The 16,407-nt window shown below is 45.9% G+C and overlaps 1 protein-coding gene across 1 annotated transcript in view; it reads left to right on the forward strand.

Annotated features, from left to right (window-relative positions):
* GRK3 (G protein-coupled receptor kinase 3) overlaps positions 1-16,407 on the forward strand; it is a 57,393-nt gene that overhangs the window by 11,962 nt on the left and 29,024 nt on the right. The window contains exon 2 of the mRNA XM_062615615.1: positions 2,793-2,869. Coding sequence (XP_062471599.1) covers positions 2,793-2,869 — 77 coding nt within the window. The remainder of the gene's footprint in view (positions 1-2,792; positions 2,870-16,407) is intronic.

Below are 16,407 nucleotides of genomic sequence, written 5' to 3' on the forward strand. Positions count from 1 at the left end.
GTCCTTGCTATTTCAGTTGACCTGTGGTATGTGGACAGTGACCTGAGCCTTTCTGATGTTTCTGTTCGCTATTCTCCATTTCAGAAAGGAAGAAGGTACACGGACAGAAGGTTTTGCCACAGCACAGTCAGATATTTTAGGTGGCTTTTGTTTCCGCTTCTCCTGAGCGGTGCTGTTAAGGTAGATCATGCTGTGAACGGAGGTGAACTTGTGCAAAGAAGTCCACTCTCGCATTAGTGCGTGGTTTGTGCTGAAAGCACATGTGGGTATGGAAAGCTTTTCAGAAATGGTTACCTCTCTGTGAAACGCAGCTTTTAACCCAGATTGCTTGTGTGTAGGGCAGCTGATGATTCAGTGTATGGAAGCAGAGAGGGTTCTTCCTTCCTGTTTATGGAATGTGCTAGGCTCCATTTCAGAATTTTCCATCCTGAAGCATACACGGACTGTGCTTCATTTCTTTTGAACACAGAAGGATTTCTACCTTCGACGTCTGTGTGAGAACTGAAGGTGGTGATTCTGGGTAGTCACAATCTAGTCCATGTCCTTTATTCCTATTTATCCATCTGGATAACGAGAACTGCTTCTGAAGGGGTGGCAGTCTGTGTTCAGAAGCTGGATTGCAGTGTGGACTCCTGGAGCCTGTGATCATTTCACAGATTTGTTCAGATTCTGTAGCTGCCAAAACATTTTGTTCCTTTGACATGTTATCCATCAGACCAGAAGCGCTGCGTGTCGAGGGAGAGGAGGAGGCATGCTCCTTTGTTCCTGTCACAATCAGAGTGTTTTCCTGGCCGCTTCAGTCACACGTTAAATATTGCATTCTCTCCTCCCGTTGTCCACACTGAGCTATGTTTGTGTAGTTTCTTGCAGTGCACTTGTTGGAGCAGAGAAAAGCTTTCTTGATGTCAGTATTAAAAGGGCTCATTCTGTTACTAACAGTCTAGCGGTCAGTGGGAACGGGACGTTGCACAAGAGTGCTCCAAGTGCAGGCGCTCTGATGGGCTCAGGTCAACCGGGAGAGAAGTTTGTGGTCTATGGTGATGCACACCATGGTCATCTAGGAGCCCTCCGTAAGCATGGAGAGACAAGGGGAAGGGCTGGTTGGGAGAAGCGGGATGCAGAGCAGGCCATGCTGCCCGTGCTCCCTGGCACATCGGTACAACTGGAGACATTTTGCCATCAATGTGCTCGCCTTTAAGAGCAGAATTACGTTTTACCATCATTATTTTAAACATGTTAAGCTCAAATGTATATTTTTAAAAGCCTGCCCAAAGAACAGGCAGCCAAACTTGGCAGTTCTGCTGCTTATGTGAGAGATTTCCCTTTACTACCTCGCTTTTCCTGAGTGCAGAACCACAGTATCTACTGCTTCCTCTTTGCTTGGAATCAGTATTTTGTTTAGATCGTTAAAATACGCAGAGAGGAGGCATAGTTTGTAATGAGCAGATAAAAAGATTAGCAAGTTCGTCACTGAATAATTTATAACCTTGAACCTGATTAACAACGTTCAGCCCTCCCCGTTCTTGTTTAAGTTGACGTGGTGCTTATCCTCCAAAGTGCTCGCCTGGGATCACAGTGTTCGTGGAGCTGTGTTCCAGGCGGGGCTTTGAGATATACATGAAAACTGTTCATAGAGAGATTCCCTACGCTGGGGTTTAAGCCTTCCAGCTAATTCTTGGCTTTTATTGGAGATGTTTTTCTGGTCAAATCATGCAGACTTCATGCCTCAGGTCCTCATTTGAAGAGGAGTGCGGATACTTTCCTTCCTCAGAGATGATGGAAGAGATGCTGGTTGATGTCTGGGAGGGTTTTCAGAAGCTCCGGTGATGGGGCCTTGTAGGTATGCACAGGGCTGGGGATGGTCTCAGCCCTTTGCTTTTTCAGGCAGGGCTCTGCTGCTCAGGGTAACCCAAAGCAGTTCCGAGGCCACATTTTACAAGGGTGAGGTGCTCAGTCTTCTGCAGGAACCCGAGTGGTATCGAATAGTCTTGTTTAAGACATGAGCACTTTCTACAGGGCGCACGTGGTACTTCTTAGAAAAACAAATAGAACATACGAAAATAGCAATTGTAAAATTGGAACAGAAAAGGTCCAGTGGAATCTTGGCCTCGTGCTGTGACAAGAGGGCTGGTTTACCAAGGCACGATGCTGCTGGGCTGCATGGGTTCTCAAATTTATGGACTTGTATTGTTGCCCCTGTGGAATTTTTATGGGCATTATATTGCAATGAATATTGAGGTTACTTGACAAATAAAGGAAATCTTTGTTAATGTGGTTTAAATGGGTGATTGTGACATTATAAATTAGGCAAAGTAGATGTTAAGTGCATTGCAGCCAAGCTAGGGGCCTAATGGAGCTTGTGTTGGCTCATTTTCTGGATGATAGATGGCAGTTGCAGTGCTAACAGCCTGCTCTAGCTCTGAGTGACTTGTACACTTGTTTTACATGGTGCAAGCTAAAACCTGATGCAAGAATACAGAAGTGATGCCCAGAATGTCCCCTGGAAAGTGCTATGACCCCGAGGCAAGGGTCCACCTGATGCTGCCTATGAGTTTCTGCTGCAGTCTCTGTCTGAGGAAGAACACTCAGTGTTTGGTGTTCCAGCTCCTGCTGGCAGCCCCATACCACCCTTCAGTTCATCCCACAACTATCTAACTGGGATAAAAACTCTCATCCTGCATGAGTCTTTTACACTAATATTTCATTTTAGAGATCTGTTTCTCCAAAGGATGTTAAAGGTCTGGTTTAAAATAAGCAGTTTCAAGTAACTCTTTTTTCCCCTTCTTTTTCAGTATTCGCAGTGTTATGCAGAAATACCTTGAGGAAAGGGGTGAATTAACCTTTGGCAAGATGTTTCATCAGAAAATTGGTAAGTCATAGTTAAAGTGAAGTGTCACTCATGTAAATATTAAGACCTGCTTGCCTGCCACCTCTCTGTAACAACTGCTGGAAACCAGTGTTGGAGATGGTCTGAGGAGCACTGGAGTATGGACAAGACACAGTAAAACAAAGGTCTTCAATAAAATGAAATGCTGTGGAAGGGAAGAGGATGAAGCAGAGCAATCTGTCAGCTTCATGGGTTGGAAAACTACTGGGAAAATAATTAAATTATTGGAAACATCAAGGAGAAAATTATATTACGTGGTATGGGCTTGTCAGCAATGTAATGTGTCACATCAGTTACACTTTTTTGTTTCCTCTTCAGGGCTAATATGGCCTCTTGATAAGGGAGCAGCAGTAGTAAAGATACTGTATGTGTTACCTTGACTGTCTGACATCATGCTTTTGCTGGCAACAGAGGGAGACGTGGCCTGGCTGAACCTGCTGTGTGATGGGGCAAGCTGCTGGGGAGATGGGCTTGAGGAACAGGTAGTGAGTGCTTCCATGGGCATGTGGAAGGAGTTTGCATCAGAGCATCAGGGATCAGTTACTATGCAGCATTTTAGGTAATGGTGTAAATGTTCGGATGAAGAACCTCTGTATGCTGTGTGTGTGACTCTGTTGACTAGAGGAGGTGGGGGGAACGTGATGCTTTTCAGTCAAAACCAGCAGTGCCCTCTGTGTCTGTGCTGGAATGATCACACAGATCCAGGGTGGAGAACCGCTGCTCAGGTAGACACTGTTAACTGCCTTGGCCATTACACTGAGGTTGTATTGTCTGTGCTGCATCATATGACTAAATATAAAAGCAGGATCACAGCCAGTGAGGCATGTGAAGTAATCCTCTTTTGGCAGAGTATTGTGTCCATCCTGGCACTGGACTGCAAAATATACATGGACCTGCTGGAGAGAGGCCAGGAAAGAGCAGTGGGAATGAGCAGACCTCACTTAGCGGTCTGCTAAACACGACCTACAAGGAGGTATTGAAATAGGGTGTTAATGTAGGCTGTAAAAGGGAGAAGTGAGGTTGAACAATCTTCAAAACCAGAAAAGCTGTTGCAGAAATGGTGAGGCTGGTCGATTTTCCAGGGGCTTGACATGTGAGTTATTAAAGAATCTGGATACGACTGAAACGGTTTTAGTAGTAGGATGGGTGGTGAAGCAGGAGAACGGATTTCATGAGGGCCTTGTGAAATCCTTGTCCTTTGGCATATGTTTGCTGGGATAATACAGCTGCTCTTGTCTTGCAAAATGGGGACAAAACCATAAAGCAGGCGGGGAAGACTTGAGGAGGTCAATGGATCTATTCCTGTCTGAAGTACACCAAGACTGTAGCTAACAGGGGAAGCAAATGCACCTTGTTGCCCAGGGAGAGTGATGCAATGGGGACATCTTTGGGGTGGTTGAGCTTTAGCTGGGTTCCATGGCTGGTGCAGCAATGTCCAGCCTTCCTGGTTGCCTAGAAATGTGCAGCTCAGTAGGTGGGAGAATATTCCAGAGTGGGAGTTTTGAGTATTGCCAGATTGAAATAAAGAGTATTCACAGATTGTCATTAATGGATTTCATCGCTTTGTGCAGAGAGGGTTGTGGAAACACCAGTCTAAAGGATGCATTCGTAGCAGTCTCAAGGAGCTTTCCATTGCGTTACAGGAGCTGAAGTGTGGCCTGTGTTTTTGTGCATAAAAGCTATCACTTTTTCTTCTGGCCTGAAATTTTGCACTGTAAATACCTTGTTTGCTTGTACTGATGTCTCCCAGCGTGTGCTTCACTTCAGATGTCTGTGCTGAATCATTAGGATTTGCTCTAGCATGGCAGTTGCAAAATAAGTGGAATTTTAAGCAGGCAAACACAGCCTGGCTCTAACTGTTCCGTTGGTGGCAGTGAAGTGGAGTTGTCTCTTTTTTTTATCTCCTTAAACCCAGAGCAGCTTCACTGTCATGGATATTTCTGTTTCTGCAATGGAATACGTTTCATTCACCATTGATTCCAAAGAACAGTGAAGAATGCTGCTGTTATTTAATGAGTTATGGCAATTACGGTTGGGTAACTGTAGCCTTGAAAGGATCCTAGCTTTGTGTTCTTCTGTCCCCCATTCTGGTGGCCATTGAATCTGGCATTTAGGAGCCCCTGGCCGTTTAGAGGCACCATTAACACATCAGTTTGTGTCCCTGGCCTCCAGGTGCACAGCTCGCAGACATGCAGGGAGGTTTCCTCCCCTCTCCCCATGGTACGCTCATAGCAGAGCTTGCCCTTGTTACCTGGCAATGGGGAGGTCGCCTGTGACCACTTGGATGCCATTGAGGTTACTTGTGAAGCTGCTTTCTTCTGAAGTAGGATTTAGACTGGAAGGAAACAAAGATTAAAGAGAAACGCGACTGTTTTTATCAGAAGGCTTTGCATTGCTCTGGAAAATGTTGTATTTCCTTACTGCGGTGGTTCATTTGAATTTGATTGTGTTTTCTAGCTTGTTCTTTGCCATTGAATGGGTTCTGTTTCCAGACGTTAGCATAATTGCTTGCGGTAAAGTACCTTCGGTTTTAGGCAAGCGTGATATGGGAGGCTGTGAAAATAAATCTGGTGAGGTCATTACAAAGTCTAATCGCTTCTTTACTCCCATTGCTGCCTCTTTGCGTGGTGGGGATGCGGCTCAGGCTGGGACCCGGGCCCCAGAGGCAGCTCCTGCTCTGAGGAGTTTCAGTCAGCCAGAGCTGGATGAGTGTCTGGTCCTGAGCTGTAATTCTGCTGCTTCACCCCCTTGCTGCTGGCTCTTCCTGTGCCTTTATTTTCTCAGTTAAAGAGCTGTCTACTCTGCAGTGTTTTATCTGTGTATACTAACTATAAAGCTTCATCAAGGCACCTATTCTTTCCTTTGGCAAGCATGTAGATGAGCACTGTTAAGCTGGTTTTTTCCCCAGAGCACAATTCTTTCTTGCAGCCCCAGGTCATTGTTTTCTCTGGTTTTCAGTCTCCTCCTTTCAAATGCAAACCGCAGGGCTTTGATCAGTTGTCTGATATGATTCTTTCTGATGTCCTATGCGGAGCCATTCCTGTTGGATGTTTTCCTATGAGTATGTCTAATTATGGTGCTGTTCTTATCAGGTGCAAGTGCTTATCTTTAATGAGCCCTTAAATCCTTTTAGGATCAGCGTTTTCCAGGCCCCATTCTAAAAGTCTGGCCTAAATTCCCTCCCTGCCACCTTCTCCAGGTGTGCAACTGCAGGGACAGCTTGAGCTTGGAAACCAAAACCTTAGCTCTGCCCTTTGGATTCACCATAAAAGCAGGAACTCCATCAGCAGGCAATGGCAGCAGCCTTCCAGGGATGAAACTGGCCTGGAGGCTTCATAAGGTCTGCGTAAACAAGTGTCTGTCCTCTCTTTGTATCTTTGTCTTCATGAAGGCAAATGGGTTGCTCTCCTCTCTTGAAGATGGGATGACAGCTTGCAGGAGTGATGCTCCAGAATGATCTTGAACTCGAAGAATCTCCTGATGACTCAGAGGACATGAAGATACAGAACCACCCAGAAAAGCGCTCTGGCAGCATTCAGTAGCCCAGCAGCCGGCTGTTCCCACTGAAGCTGCTTCCTCCACAGCAGAAGCTTCATGGGGGAAGTACAGGCTGTCTCGAAGCGGAGTGCGTAACCACCTCTAGCTAGTTTTCATTTTACCACATCCTGTTTGCTACACCACCAGATTATGTGTTTGCTTTAGCAAAAGAGATGTTTTCTGGTGTCCCCATATCTATCCCTTACGTGTAGGACCCGCTCTTGGTTCACGATGGGGTTGTCCTCGTGCTGCGGGGTGGGCACGCCTGTGACAGCGCCGCTTCCAGAGGGCAGTTTGGGAATGAGCTGGAATGAGCGTAGCTGTTGGGTGGATCAGGGTCTGCTCAGCTAGTGCAGCTGCCAAGTGTGAACTGGAGTGAATTAGGTCATAGTGTTGCTTTAGAGCAGGATTATCGAGGTTATTAAAGTTAAAGGCTTTGGAGCAAACTTGTTGCTGGTTATAATTCAGTGACTCTTACGTCTGACACTGGACTTACTGACAAATTGCATCTACGTGGTAGGCAGTGAACAAAATCAGCTTAGGACTTATGGGATGTGACAGTAAAGCATCCTGCAGCTTCAGGTCCTGGCTTGGTTCAGCCTTGGGTTCTCTGGTAACGGCTTGGGAGCTGGTGGGTTGTGGCAGTTTGTCTACACCCCTCTCGGTTTCTCATCGGTTACACAGAGCCGTGGGGTTTGGGTCTTGGGGAAAGACGAGAGCAGAAGGTGTTTTAGCTGTTCCAGCAGCTGGTCATGCTGCAGTTTCAGCCTTTCACCTTGCCTAGGAAGTGACTTGCGTGTTTTTTTTTTTCTCTGAAACTGGATCTAATTTCTGGTTTATTTCCTTGAAATACACTTGCAAAAAGGACCAATTAAAACCCATGTAGTTGACGTAACAAGTTACAAATGTGGGTTTTTTTTTTCCTATTTACCATCTCCTTTTGCTTAGTGAGGAGTGATCGTTCTTGGGTGATTCATTTAACTGTCTTTCATATCCACTTAAATCAGCAGGCTCCAAGTTGGAGGTCTTCCCAGCCAGGGTGAGCATTTTGCCATCTGCATCAGTGCTTCTTCCTACACGCACACGTCTTCTGCGGGGCTCTCGCTTCTTCTCTGCTCCCTTTACACTGCAGCAGCTAAGTATAGCTAATGTATATTCCTTTTAGCTGAGTTTCCAGAGCAGATGAGCCTTGGGTCTCTTTTGTAGTTCCTCCTGCACAGGCAACCTCCATCTGCAGGGAGGGACTTTTCTGCCTGCCCTCTGCAGTTAGAGGGAAACGTGCTCCTGGCCGTTGTGGCTGCTGTTTCCTCCTGCTCTGGCAGTGACAGCGTTGAGAAAAGCCCAAACCCCTCCAAACAAGGGTGAGAACAGCTAAAGAGGTGGTTTTTCTTCGGGCAGTGAATCACGCTTTCTGTTGCTTGTTTCTCCACTTCTGGACCCAGCATATTTGATTATTTCAGAATTTTGATGCTAATCACTAAGCGGATCTTGAGTGAAAATCTGTTGAGAAAAACATCTTTGCTCTTCCTCTTTCTGTTGCCAGTGTGGTAGCACAGCGCACTGCGCTCCCCGAGATGCCTAAAAATAACAGGCTGGGAAAAGCACCTCCCTAGAGCATTATTTAAGCTATTGTTTAGTTTAAGCATAAGATCTATGTGCCGTTGGCATTCTGAACTAATTAAATAGGCCCCCGAGGACAGAACAAGGAAAGCAGTAAAACTTCATTGGACGTAAAGAAAAGCACCTGAGGTTTTTACTATTAAATGAGCGGGGGATGACAAAATTATTAGCAGATCTTGCTCCTAGTCTGCTCGAGATGATTCTGAAGCTGCAGCTTGGACGTGCAAGTGGTGGGGCTGGCCTGGGCGTGCTGGGAGCTGATGGTGGACTGAAATCCTCCCTCCTTCCGGGGAGAGGACTGTGGTGAGCAGGAGGGGCCACCCAAAACCCCATGTGAAGTGTTTAGAACCAGATTGAGAGCCAAAGTCACCTGCAGGTTGCACGTTAGCTACTGACCTAGGACTTGAGTGAGGGCAAGTGTCGCAGCCTTGGATTTCTTTCTTAACAGTGTCCATGAGACTTGCAGCACTGCGATAATTTTACTCTGTTTTTGGTATGTTGATGTTGAATAAAGTGCAGTCATGTAATAGGGAAAATAGGTACTTGCTTGGTGGGTTTTCTGTACAAGCAAGAAGGCAGGTTAGTTGTTGAAGTGCTTTTCTCCTGAGGTTCTGTTTCTGGCCTAGGGGAAACAGCCACCATACAGAAGTAGGCACCATCCAAATCAGGAAGTAACTAGATGAGCAAAACGCCCCATATTTAAAACACTGCTTGAAGACTGATCTTCTTCTTCCTCGTGTTACTTCTTATTTTCAGTTCAAGTTTAGACTAAAACCTGGATTCTGGAGAGCCTGCGGGAGGGTTTCTGAATCCGTTGAACTCGTGCTTTCCTTGCACTGTTGAGATGATCGGTTAAAAACAGCACAAAGCCCAATCCGCAGGTCGAGGTTGGAAACTGGGCGATTGTAAACTGAAAGAGAAACGATTCGTGTAAGGTGTTTCATAGGATCATAGGATGGGTTGGGTTGGAAAGGACCTTCTGATCATCTAGTTCCAACCCCCACATTCCAGCCAATTTCACAGTGATTCTCCACTTTATCAAACTGGGGTGTGGGCAGTGAAAGAGAGAAAATACATACTGTGTGCAGTCTCTCTTCACCAAAGTAGGGTTAGGTTTGAGATCTAGTTTCTGTGTCATGATTTAACTCTTACTGGATGCTAAATTTCTTTAAACATACTTTATTTTGTGGTAAAGTAAAAGCGATGCTTGCATGAATTACATTGAAGATCATTTAGAGGGATATTGATGAACATTCCCACTGCAGATTTTATGTGCAGGCAGCTTTAAGGAGGTGTCTGTCTTGTGTGTCAGGGACAAACAGTATCCAAAGTCACTATCAAAAATGTATGTATTCATTTTGGGTTTTCTTCTTGTCATAAATAATTGAGCATTTCTTTGCTGGGATGCATCCTGATATGCTCCCATGCGTGCTGGTGCAGTGGGGTTGAAAATACTCAATTGTGTGATTTCCCAGAGGAGCTGCAGATTAATTCTGGGCTTTAAGGTTGAAAAAAAATATATATCCTATCCTCTGGAACTTCATATAATGGATAAGGTACTGAATAGCCAGAGGGGAGATTGAGATGAGATATTGGGAAGAAGCTCTTCCCTGTGAGGGTGCTGAGGCACTGGCACAGGGTGCCCAGAGAAGCTGTGGCTGCCCCATCCCTGGCAGTGCTCAAGGCCAGGTTGGACACAGGGGCTTAGAGCAAGCTGCTCCAGTGGAAGGGGTCCCTGCAGGGGTTGGAGCTGGATGAGCTTTAAGGTCCCTTCCAACACAAACCAGTCTGGGATTCTGTGGAACTCATCTTTAATATACTGCAAAGTGACTTCCATACCAAAGATGCTTTTTTCTACCTTCTTGTTTGAGCTTTCTTAGCCCATTTCTGATGGGATGTTCTCCTCGTGTACCAGCAGTGATGGTGTGCAGTCATGATTTCCCCCCTCTCCTCCCCAGCAATTTCTCAGTCACTCCAAAACGTTTGCACTCCCATGGAGTTTTTATCAGCGTGCCTTGAAACAATTCACCCCCTAATGAAGCCTCTGCACACCACTGTGAAATAGGTAAATATTAGTTTCCCATGTCTGTAAGGTGGCATGATAACGACTTTAATGAGATTTACCTGCATAGCTCTCTACTCCTAATAAGCAGATTCTGTGGTCCTGCCAGTGCTACTCATTCATCTCAGTGGGATAACTCATTAGTAACAGGAGAAAAGCTCAGGAAGAAGGAAGAAAGTAAGTAGACCCTGAATTACTGAAGCTCTTAAGTCTTCTGCCTTTCAGCTTTTAAGAGACAGAGCAGTTAGTCACAGAGCAGGGAAGCTGTTGGTTTCCTCATCGATTTGTTTGTAGGGCAGATATTTACTATAAACCTTTCAAATGCTCTTATTGTTCTGTACCAGTATCTGTCCTCTAAAAGAATGATGCATAACAGGACTTGCAAGCCCCCTGAGGAATTTGTCCAGATTTCCAAGGTTCTTGCTGCAGAGCATCACTTAGGGATGGTCAGGAGGTGAGTGACACCATCAGAACATGAATCTTCACACTGTGTAGGGGTGCAGAGCAGTAACCTTGTGGGGTTGCTGCTTCTCTCTTTCGTGGCCTCTTTCCCCTGACAGCATCGTGTCCAGCCAGTGCCTCCGTAATGTTCTGCTCTCAGATATGTGCACGTCTGCAGTGGTTGGGTAGAAAATCTGCAGTCAGAGACCTACAAAACAGTTTCTTAATGTTTCTAGATGCCTCTGTCATTAATGTCTTTGATTTAATGGGGAAAGAAGCTGAAGAGAAGTAGAACCATCTGTTTCTGAACCTCCGGCTCTCAGCAGCTTTCTTCTTAGAGTGCACAGAACGAACCAGAGGAAGGCTTTAAAATTCATGTAGGAGAATCATCTGTGCTCTGTCGCTGTTGTTTTAGCGGTTTTGCTCCTCTTTACCTAAGTGCTGTGTGTATTTACTAGCTGAATACTACTGGTTTTGTGTTCTGATTCTAACCACAGTACAACAGACTTCCTAGATGCCGTGGCAGAATGGTTTGGATCGTTGCAGCGGTTCAGGTACTGAACAGTCCTGGCTAAGGTGAATACTGGCATCAGAGACTTGAGAATCTACTTTTGCTGTGAACTTATTCCATGTCTTCAATAAATGACGTTAGTGCCTTGCTCTTCCCCAGGCAACAGGCCCTTCCTCATAAGTAGAAATACACCTCCCAGTGGGCTTCATGTGCTTAATAATTCATAGCGGTGAGCAGTTCATGGTGTGGAGGGGTCAGAAGAGACAGTGTGCTTTCCAATAGTGAGGGGTGTTGCCTTGCATTATCATAGAATCACAGAACAGTTAGGGTTGGAAAGGACCTTAAGATCATCCAGTTCCAGCCCCCCTGCCATGGGCAGGGACACCTCACACTAAACCATGGCACCCAAGGCTTCATCCAACCTGGCCTTGAACACTGCCAGGGGTGGAGCATTCACAACCTCCCTGGGCAACCCATTCCAGTGCCTCAGCACCCTAACACCACCCTAATTATGTAAGCAATTTGCAAAGGTTGTATAATGGAAAAACACTGATCAAGAAAACGACGACTGGCACGTCCTTCGTGGGGACCGAACATCCTTGTGACGTGGGGAAAGAACCACGGTGACAAATAACAACCATCGTGACGTTTTTAAGCTGCTCACGCTTGTTAGCGTGCTCCTAGCTTGCTAGTAGCTGCTAATACCACTTGCAAAAGCGGTGGGAGTTTCTTCTATGTACAAGTGAAAAGAGAACAAAACCTCAAGTGCTGTATATTTCTTGATGAGCTTCAGTGAAGGAATTTAATCACGTTCTTTGCAAGAACTGATGGATTGAAATGAAATGCTTCAACTCTGTGTTTCGTTGTCCTTTTAAAATTAGAATAGTTATGTGTGATACCAGTCCATCTTTCAGAGGAAGGTTTTCTGATGTACAACCCTCTTTTTTCATTCACCTTTGGTATGTGAATACATACTTGACTTCCTCATCCCTGGCAGTGCTCAAGGCCAGGTTGGACGGGGCTTGGAGCAACCTGGTCTAGAGGAAGGTGTCCCTGCCCGTGGTAGTGGGTTGGAACTGAATGGGCTTTAAGGTCCCTTCCAGCCCAAACCATTCTGTGGTTCTGTGACTTTAGAGAAATGGAATTCTGGAGACCAGAGTATGAAAGATATAGCTGAACCAAATTAGGACATAAGTTTTCCCTGTTCTTTTATTTTCATGGCTTTAAGTAGTGATTTATTGCATGTTCAGTATTCAGAGGCACATTTCATGAGGCTATTAGGGTGATAACCTGGTGGTTTGGGTTTTTTTTTTGAGGTAAAGATCCAGTGGCAATTGCAGCGGGTGAAGCACAGACATGGCATTTTTAATGGTTTACAGCTGCATGTTAAAGACAGAGCAGGTTCTCCTTTTCCATAGGAACCCTTTTATCCTGTGAATTGCTGTGCTGCCACTTGACATCCTGACAGCTGCTGGTCCTGTCCTTTGGAAGTGCTGAGCTCCTGGCTGCTGTCAGGACGGGTATTTACAGTGCGCCTTCTTGTTTTGAGATGCAGGCTCTCTAATCCACCTCAAGTTATTTGGCTCTGAGCTGCTCTGCGGGGCTACAAGCAGAACAGTGATTGAATGCTCGTGGTAAGACAGTGCATTATCTGCTTAAGATCCTCTCCCTTGCGGGCCTGGGTTGAGGATTAGCACACAATCTGTGAATACTCCTCTATCGTGTCCAGTACGTGTGTGCTGGAGGAGGTGAAGGCACGCACAGCTCCGGGATTTGGGACCAGGGCTGACCACATTGTAACAAGTGTTAGTGATTTCACAGGGGAAAGCTATTGGAAAACATGCGTGGAAATAAGGATTTCCTTTGAAGACACTTGAAACCTTGCAGCCAAAGTTTATTTTCCTATAATGATTTATAGGCATCATTAAACAAGCTACCTGGCAACTTAGTAATGCTGGGCTCAGTTCGAGTCTGTTGTAGGGAAGTTGTTCTGTGCTCCTCCCCACTGTATGCAAGTCCTGTCTTGGAAAAGACAATTTGTTCTTTTGCCCTGCTTCTTATGCACACAGATATGTTTTAATTTGTTGTGATGTATTTTCAAGGAACAGTGAATGTACTTTAGGCTCTATTAGGAAAAATAGGTTAAGGACAAACAGCTCGTAATTGGAAAGCAAAGTAGTGAAATCTGTGGTGCCTTCTGGGCTGGGAGGATTTCTGTGGCTTTGTACCTAGCCCAAGCTGTGATTCCTACGCACATGAGTTTTCCTGGGTAGTAACAAGTCTCTTTGTTCCTGAACAAGGAAATCAGTGGTTCTCTCAATTCTAGAGCTTTTAGGTGGTCTTAATTATGCTGTGCTATGGCAACTGAGCGCATGTAGCGTACAGAACGAGATCCTGAACTTGGCTGGATGTGCCTTAACAACTGCAGCCTGATTCAAATCACAGCTTTTACATGGTTTAATACCAGAGTCTACCCCTAATGTTTTGTGTCTGTGACCCTGGTCTGTTACTGCTACCGGTGCTGCTCGCTGTGGAGTGTCGGTTGAGGTTTGCTGTTACTGCATCCTGCAGGTTCCTTGGCAGTCCTGCACAAGAGGCTTTGCTGGAGGCAAGTTGTCTGTGTCCACGTGCTTCTGCTCCTCTGACTTCTTCACGCTGTTGTCTGAATTCAGCCACATAAGAAATATCAGGAGATTCTTGGAGGGTCTCAGGATAGAGACATTTAAGGGCCCTAAATGAGGAAAGCTCCTTGTGTTGCATGCTTCGCACCAGCCTGATGTTGGGAAGCTTGTGCTGATGCTTCCTCTGCCTGGAGCTGGAGCCATTCGCTGCAGCCGAGGTCTGAGGAGCCTGGTTCTGGTGCAGATGCCACTGCTTGCTGGCTTGTCGTTATTCTCTATTTATACACAGCACATTTAGATAGGATTTGGAAGCAGCTTGGTATTTTTGTTTTCTAATTTGCTATTTTGCCTACTCGAAAGTGCCTACATCAGCATTTTGGACCACGTTCAGGTCTGCTGTAAATAGCTGCAGCTTCCTTTCAGTCAGTGACATTGTGAATGCTTACATCAGGGCGGAGTGTGTCTGTTTTTAGCTCTGCTGTCTTACCTAGTCGTTTCTGTTTGTTTTAATAAGGTTGTTATTTACTCCCGTTGAAAGGGGTATTTGGATCAGATAGGAATAAAATTCCGGTTAGAGTGAGATAAGTCGTTCTCTGCAAGGTTTGTTTCATTACAGAGTTCCTCATTAATTGTGTTATTATTATCCCGTGCTCTCAATTAATTCACGTTGTGGTGGAGATCAAGATGTGGTGTTGTGAGTGCAGGAGTGACCTTGAGCAGGCAGAAGGCCAGCGCTGTCCCCTGGGCTGGCCGCTGGCATGGCTCTGGCTGCTGTCCTGCTGCCCAGTGCTGCAGAGCTGAACCTGCTGATGGGGCAATGACTCCTGCTTAAAGAGCACTGGTAGCAGGGCAGGAAAATGACATGGAGCTGTAAACTGAGAAGGTGGCTTTTGTCCCTGCAAGTGGAAAGGGCAGCATTTCTTTATTAAAGCTGTAAGAGAAGGGTTTGACATTGCAGGGTGGATACAGCCCATGGGCATCGGCCTCGCTGCAGAACAGGCTGTGATTGTATGAAATATTGTTGTGTTCCTTTTTAGAAGACATGGGTTAACCGAGGGCCCTTCCTTGTCCCTTTCCAAGCTGGTGAAACCAACCTTGGCTGGTGGGGGATGAGTTCTGGGAATGGGCTGATGGATCGAGAGGATGCTGGGGTCATCACCTCAGTCTCCCCATCTGTCCAGTTAAAACTGAGCTGCAAACCCCAAGGGGTGTCTTTATCCCTCCTTGAAAGACATTTTGTCTTGGTTATTGGTTAGTGCAATTAATGGCATTTGGCAAACTTATCTGCAGAGGATTGCCCATCAAAAGATAATGGGGAAAAGATACTGTCTGGAGAGTGGGAAAGTTGAGGCTCGGCGCTCGGTCTGTCTCGTACTCCAGTGTGTGCATTATGGGTACCATCCAGCGCTGTGGTGGTACCAGAAAAAGCTTTTAAGAACTATTTTTCTTTTCCCTTAACAAGTAGTGATGTGGTTGTTGCAGAAATTATATAGTATAGAGGAAGAGATCTTTAAAGCAAAAGCTGTCAGCATCTTGATTTCATAAATAATTGCTGGTTCCTTTTATCTGTTACTTAACGCTATCATTTTTCTAATTCCTGCTTTCTGTTCTGGGTCTGATTTTTTGGTGTGTTGTTAAAGGTGCTTATTGTGCTCTGCGTCAGTTCTGCCTGAACTTCTTCAAACTCCTGTCACTTCTTCACTGCTGCGTCTGTCAATTAGTTCTGCAATTATGTGAGAGCTGCAGTTTCTGGCTAGTAATTTTTCACTCAATCTCAGAGCAGCAATGGGAGAGATTTCCTTTATGCTGCGGTAGAAATGCAGGCTCTGGGAGGTGGCAACACAAACACTTCCAGTGCAGAGAGCGTCAGGCTTTCACTGGATTTGTTTGAGATCAGGATGGTGGGAAGAGGTCCCCTGAGCTGATACCTGGGGATGTGGATTGAACAGTCAGGCATGCTGCAGATGCAAGATGAGGGAGGAGTAGGATGTTTGTATTTGCATTGGTGCTGTAAAAGAGTTTAAGGCAAATCATTCTGGAAAAGGTTAAAATCACAGAATCTCAGGCTGGGTTGTGTTGAAGGGACCTTAAAGCTCATCCAGCTCCAGCCACGGGCAGGGACCCCTTCCACTGGAGCAGCTTGCTCCAAGCCCCTGTGTCCAACCTGTCCTTGAACACTGCCAGGGATGGGGCAGCCACAGCTTCTCTGGGCACCCTGTGCCAGCGCCTCAGCACCCTCACAGGGAAGAGCTTCTGCCTAAGAGCTCAGCTCAGTCTGCCCTCGGGCAGGTTCAAGCCATTCCCCTTGGCCTGTCCCTACAGGCCCTATGTTTTCATGCTAAGATTTATTTTACTGCAGTATTTTTAATATTTTTTTTTATCAGGCTTTAAAATGCAGCTGTAATAATTCTGCTCATGTTCACTGGAGCTGAGGAGCAGCATTGTCTCGTACTTGGTATGGCTGTAACATATTATGACTGTATCAATCATCTCTAAAGGTTCCTAACTTCTCATTTGGGATGTCTTTATCTTCTTGCACAGCAGTGCAGTTTAGAACAGGGCCCTGGAGAGAAGCAGCTTTGCAGCGTGAGCAGCATCAGCCTCCTCTTGTTCCCTGCTGTAATGAAATGAAACAGTTTGGAAAACACTAAAGCAGGGCTCCGGTGTTCGCCAGGGCATTGTTGAGGTGGTGGTGGTGTATTTTCACCCTCCTCCCACTCTTGTCTTT

The sequence above is a fragment of the Pezoporus occidentalis genome, unplaced genomic scaffold (genome assembly GCF_034315485.1).
Source record: "Pezoporus occidentalis ecotype Australia unplaced genomic scaffold, CSIRO_AGI_Poc_V1 ctg102, whole genome shotgun sequence".
Lineage (NCBI taxonomy): Eukaryota > Metazoa > Chordata > Aves > Psittaciformes > Psittacidae > Pezoporus > Pezoporus occidentalis.